General features: G+C 40.2%; 1 protein-coding gene across 1 annotated transcript; it reads right to left on the reverse strand.

The window, feature by feature from the left end:
* Nucleotides 1–2,127: 2,127 nt before the first annotated feature.
* On the reverse strand, nt 2,128–6,262 carry LOC109967711 (nuclear apoptosis-inducing factor 1). Its single transcript, XM_020613480.1, has 5 exons — nt 5,648–6,262; nt 4,760–4,948; nt 4,073–4,510; nt 3,691–3,744; nt 2,128–3,436 (listed from the first exon to the last, which is right to left on the reverse strand). The coding sequence occupies exons 2-5, from the start codon at nt 4,884–4,886 to the stop codon at nt 2,994–2,996; spliced, it is 1,062 nt and encodes a 353-aa protein (XP_020469136.1). The 5' UTR covers nt 4,887–4,948; nt 5,648–6,262; the 3' UTR covers nt 2,128–2,993.
* Between the last annotated feature and the right edge of the window lie 97 nt (nt 6,263–6,359).

The following is a 6,359-nucleotide window of genomic DNA, read 5'->3' on the forward strand; positions in this document are numbered from 1 at the left end:
TGTGTTGTCTTGTTGGAATATGCATGGACGTTCCTGGAAAAGACGTCGTCTTGAAGGCAGCATACAGTATGTTGGAACAAAGTCTCTCTGTGTATTGTTCAGCATTAATGGAGCCATCACAGAAGTGTAGGTTACCTTTACCAAGGGCACTGACACAACCCCAGACCATGACAGACCCTGGCTTTTGAACTTGTTGCTGCTAACAGTCTGAATGGTCCTTTTCATCTTTGGTTCAGAGCACATGGCGTCCATTCCTTCCAAAGAAGACCTGAAATACTGATTGGTCTGACCACAGTACACGTTTCCACTGTGTGATGGTCCGTCCCAGATATGATTTGATTGTTATGCATGATTCATCAGTGAGGTTGGATGATTTTGTATTGTATTAGAACCAATCTAAAGATGCTAACATATACTTTAATTATTCAATTCAATTCAGTTTTATTTGTATTGTGTATATAAATCACAACAAAAGTCATCTCAGGACACTTTAAAGTAACCTTCTGCCTCAACCGGTTGGGGTGAGTGGATAGAGGAGAGAGAAAAGAAAAGAAAAGCATCAAGACACAACAAACAAACAATCAAACACTGGTCAGGTTGATGTGGCCGGGGACCGTACATCAGAAACGCAGCTCCAGAGCCAGGGCAACCTGCAGAAAGGTACAAGGAGAGAGAGAGAGAGACTACAGGAGAGAGGAGACCCACAGTTAGAGACACGTAATGGTGGCATATAGATGCATAGAGACAGAGGAGAAGGGAGATCATAAAGGCCCAAAGTGCAGCTCCAGAGGGATTTATGCTTTCTAACAACTCAATATCAGAATTATTATATGACATTACTGAATTATGTCCACTACAGCTTGGAAAATGACTTATGCTCTGTTTAAATACATAAGGGGTTTATTCATTGTTTAAAAGTACTGAAACTTGCAAGTGTTCTTGTAACATAAAAAACAACTAAATCAGACAACCACAAATTATTCAGTTACACATATTTTCAAAGTGCCTAACACACCTTGTTTTGCTTTCACACATATGGACCATATAATGGTCAGGTGCAGAAATCCACTCATTACAGTACATGTGATCATTTCCAGATGATGGAAGAAGAGCTACAGCCTATACAAGTACACACAAATGGATTTGACTGACTTTTTAAAGACTCATTCTTCACATGTCAACAATAAAAGAATGTAAAGCCTTTAAAATGTGGTGAATGCTTAACAAGAAATATTGTACAACATGTGGAATCTCACTTTCAGTAGCAAATAAAACACCCTCCACATGTTGTCTTTATGGCTAGCACTGGTTATTGTTTTGATCCATTTTCATGTAACCACACACACAGTAAATCCATCAATACAAGGTTTCTACAAATAAGTTTTAAAATATAACCACGGAACAGGAATTGAAATTAATGTTGTCCCGGGGACAGTAAAAAATAGCACCTGGGACACAAAGATGTGGCATTTCGGACAATAAAGAAGACTGCCTTACAATCATAAACTTGCAGAAAAGCGATCACTTCAGCTCTGCCCGTGTGTTTATCAAAGCGAGCTAGGTGGCTACTCGCTAATTTCTATGAATACGCTAAAGCAAAAGCTGAGTGTATGTATGCTAACTATAGAACCTAAACTGCCACATAACTTAAAGCTGAGCAGGTTCTGGTGGACTTTGTGCCTGAGAGAACAGTCCCACACCCCTCCCTCTCCCACTTGTACCTGCCAATTGTTGGGGTGGACAAAATAGTGAAAATGTCAGTATCATACAACAGCTAGTCGGTTAATTAACAACTCTACGATACAGAAGCTACAGTAGCAAGCACCCTCATTAACAAGCAGTTTAATGGTTATACAACTAGAACCTGATCCTAGGCTGAAAAAACATAGAAAAATCAACTGGACTAGGTTTTTAGGTTGAAGACGTTTCACCCATCATCCAAGAGGCTTCAATCAGTTCTGCCCGACTGGTGTTTCAGTCCTTTGATGCCCAACAATGTCCCCACGACTGAGTCGTTATAGCCGTAGTCATTATAGTCGTTAAATATAGTTAGGGGACATTGTTGGGCATCAAAGGACTGAAACACCAGTCGGGCAGAACTGATTGAAGCCTCTTGGATGATGGGTGAAACGTCTTCAACCTAAAAACCTAGTCCAGTTGATTTTTCTATGTTTTTTCAGCCTAGGATCAGGTTCTAGTTGTATAACCATTAAACTGCTTGTTAATGAGGGTGCTTGCTACTGTAGCTTCTGTAACACTTCAGTTCTGCAGATGTGGGAATAGTTGGAAGTGGGTTGTATTATTTTACTTAAAGTACAATGTAACTGTTCAACTGCTCTGCCTTAAAAATGAAAATGATTGAATAAAAATTAAGGTACAATTGTGAGTAAAAAGTGATAAAGAAACCTGCTGAATACAAATTTAAATAGATTTAAATTGATTTTTTTTTAGCCGTCATTGGTATTTAAAGTAAAATAAACTGCTTACTGTGTGTCCCAAGTGTCTTATTTAAATTTCCATCACTGTATATCAGTTAGAAGGTTTGCATTTAGAGTGTAGTTATGTAGTTGATACACTTATTGATCCAACAGATTACAATAATGATAACCAAACCCAGGAGTAAAAGAAGCAGGCTATAAATAAAGACAAGTGAAGCTCTTATTCAGACATAACCTCAGAGAACTAGCAGAACTCTGATGGTGAGGTATGGACATCATGCAAGCTACTGAAACAAGATATTGGACATATTTATAATGTAAAAAATAAATAAGGAACTTAATTTGGGTCCGTGGTTGTTTGATTTGGGACAGTTTAAAGTAGGATCTGAGACACTAACAAAGTTCATTTCTAGCCCTGCCAAGGAAAATCTGACACGTACTACTGAAGAGTACAGTAACCAGCGGTGAAGTCCAAAGGAACTTAAACGTTTCCTATGCCTGAAGGCCGTGTATGAAGTCAGTGACACAACTTAATGACTGTCTGATGCTCTGTTGCTATAATGTTGGCCGCCCATTCAGTTTGTCATGCATGAGTGCAATAGCTCCACCTGTGAAGTCTCTGAGAACTTGCACCGTCTCTCGCTGGAGCAGCAGTGACTCGCGTACAAACTCCTGCTGAGTCTCTGCCAGCTGCTGCACTGACTCAGACAGTAGCTCTAGAGAGCGTGAAACCGTCTCCAGCAGCATGTTGGTGGCATGCTGCTCCTGAAGGCTCAGCGATGCATTATGTAGCATGGTGTCCCTGGTGGTCTGTGAGGGCTGACCTGGCAACAGAAGCGTAGCTGATGACTGTGAAGATCCAGAGGACATCTGAGGTCGTCCCTGTTTCTGGTTGCCATCGTTTCCTTGATGATCCTCTGTCGGTTTTGCTGCCTGAGCAGAAGGAAGTGTATCATCTCTTTGGTCTTCATCTGAGTCTCCAAATGCAGCTTCGGCATCTTGAGTCAAAGAAAGAGGAAGAAAGAGAAGTGTTTTCATATAGGGCTGCACTCTACTAATCGAATAGTCGAGTCATTAGATAAAAGACTGAAATTCAATTTTCTGATAGTCTATATGCACTAAAAAAAGAAAAAAGAAATAAATAGTCCACTTAAGAGCTGACTGACAAAATCCTTAGCTGTGTACAGCCCTATATTCTTATTACAATTCTTATTTCAGTCTTTTAATTTATATCCATATCTTGACAACTGACCTTCTGTTGCAGGTACTTCATACTGCACATCAAAGGAAGGTTGTGATGAGTCCCCTGCAATGTTCAAATTTAAGGAATTTGAGTAAAACAATCTGAATCCATTTCTCCTCAATAAGCTCTTTATTTAGCTATTAAATGGAAGAGATTATCTGAAGCTAAAAAGAGTCACTAACATGCCATCATTTGTGCATTTTCAAAAGAAGGTGACATAGCTAACAATAGTTGTAACTTTATGTGTGTTGTGCAGACAACAACCTCAGTGATAAGCAAACTGAAATGAGGGTGAGTAAATACAAAATTTTCATTTTTGGGTGAACTATTCCTTTACTCACAAGAAATACTATTATTCAGTAACTTGGTAGAAAACGATCCTCTCTCCTACCTGACTGTGCATGTCCACTCATGGTGTAGGAGGGTGGTGGGGGCATAGATGTCATGTCTAAACCGCCATTAGGAGATTTCTGCATCCCAATCATATCCTCCTCTTCCATTTCTTCTTCCTCCTCTGGTACATCATTGTCATCTCCCAGTGGGCCAAAGTCCCCTGTACTCTGGTCTTCCTCATCCATCTCAAGGATCTGGAGCACAATTTTCTCTGTCTGGTTAAGATCTCGGGAAAGACGTGAGTTGAGGCCCCTGTTGGGCACCGTCCCTGACCGCATGGCAGCCACTTTCCGCTTGGTGTCACACTTGAGGTCAGACCATTTCTTGATGACCTCGATGACTTCACGTTGACACTCCCCAATCTCATTAACACGTGCAGTGATCTCTGCCCATGTGCGCTTCTTCATTTCTGTTGGCACACCGCGATTGAATTTGCCTTTGGGGATAAAAACAAAATGACACTGTCTGTTGTGCTCGGTTTCTCCAGCCACAATATTTTAACACGTAACATTTTGTTACTCACAGGTTTACTGTAATTTAGAGTACCTTTGTACTGTAAGTCCAAACTATTTTGCTCCCAGCACCAGTGTAATCACTCATTCACTAACCAGCAACCCTGACACAAAACCTCAATGCACAATCTCTTCTATTAGAAGGAGAATGAAAAAAGCAGTTGAAGACATACCAACAACAACCATACGATGCCTTCTCACTTCATCCAATAGTATGTGGACTTCACTGAACGAGAAGCGAGCTTTTCTTTTTTTGAAACGTGTGACACTGTCTTGGTTGTAGTATATTGGTGATGACATCCTCCACAGGTAGTGTCAATATCCAGCCTCTTTGTAGTGTCTGTTGTGCTCGGTTTCTCCAGCTGTTCCAACAAAGTTAAGAGAGAATGCAAGTGTTACTGATAAATCTGCTCATATGCAACTAAGTTAATGATTTTCTCTTTATTTTCATTCTAAACGCTGCAGCTGATCTTTGAAACCGAGATTACAGGTCACTGATGGAAGATAATTTACGTAGCTAAGTAATGTTGACGTTGATGTACTGATACACTCGTTCAGGTTCATCAGCTGAGCAATGACTGTGTGTACAGGTCTAGTTAACGTACTTAGTTAGCGAAATCGATACTAAATTAATATGACCATCTTATCTTTTATATTTAACGTACGTAGCTACATGCATAGATCTGTTCTCACAACCGAGGACTTTAGCGTGACGGTAATAGTCAGCGCTAGCACTGAATGAACAATGGACGATGCTATAGTCACTTTACACATGCGATAACCTGGGTAGCTAGCTATATCTAGTGACCACTCGTAGTTACAGTCAAATGACTCTTTTACCTAGCTACATTATCCTGGTGACTTTTTAACGAACAGAAATTTCATTTTATACATACATACATCCATATATATACATTTCATGCACTACAGTATACTCTTAGCTAGCTTTAGTCTGTTACACAAGAACACACAGTAGATTGGCTAGCTGTCTTTGCAGCAGGACGTTAGCTAACGCCATGTTACATTCAGAAATAGCTAATGAAGCACTTAGATCACATTACCTCACTTCACAAGGTATAAGTTAATGGCAAAACCAGCTGGTGGGATGGTGAGCATACCCCCAAGTGAAAGAACTTGGGATTTGCTCCAAATGCGTGAAGATAAACTTCCCTATCGCCAAGATAGCTTGCTGTCAAGCTAGCCAGCATGAAGCTAACGCTACACCAATGATGTCCGGTTAACAGTTAGCTAGCTAACCAAAGCAGATAGCTAAAACATGCTGAACACGATTGTAGTGTGACAATTGTTACTGCATGACATCGTAGTGTTGTTTTTTATGTTCAGCTTATAACAACAACCACGACAGTTTTACGATTTTGTTAAGTAGGTTGCTTGGTTTTATTTCATACATTTCCCGTTGTATCAATATATGGTTTTATTTTGAAGGTCAGCGCCTAACTTCTGGTACCGTACGCTGGCTTGATTAAAGCACCAACACAGGCGAAGGAAATGGGTGTTTAGCTCAGAAACACCAGTGTGGTCAAAGTTTGATCCAATCACTCAAGAAGCTCTTTAAATCCTGACGAAGGAAACCTTGGTCTTTGTCACTTTATACAGATATAATTAGACAGCACTCAGAGAGTGAAAACATCCGCCAAGTCAAACCCATAATATCATTACACCTACAAACAACATTCCCATGATAGTCTGACCCCTCATTATGATTGCTTGACCATGAATGTCTGCCCCTGACATTTGGAATGACACTGACAT

Source organism: Monopterus albus, unplaced genomic scaffold (assembly GCF_001952655.1).
Source record: "Monopterus albus unplaced genomic scaffold, M_albus_1.0 scaffold134.1, whole genome shotgun sequence".
Lineage (NCBI taxonomy): Eukaryota > Metazoa > Chordata > Actinopteri > Synbranchiformes > Synbranchidae > Monopterus > Monopterus albus.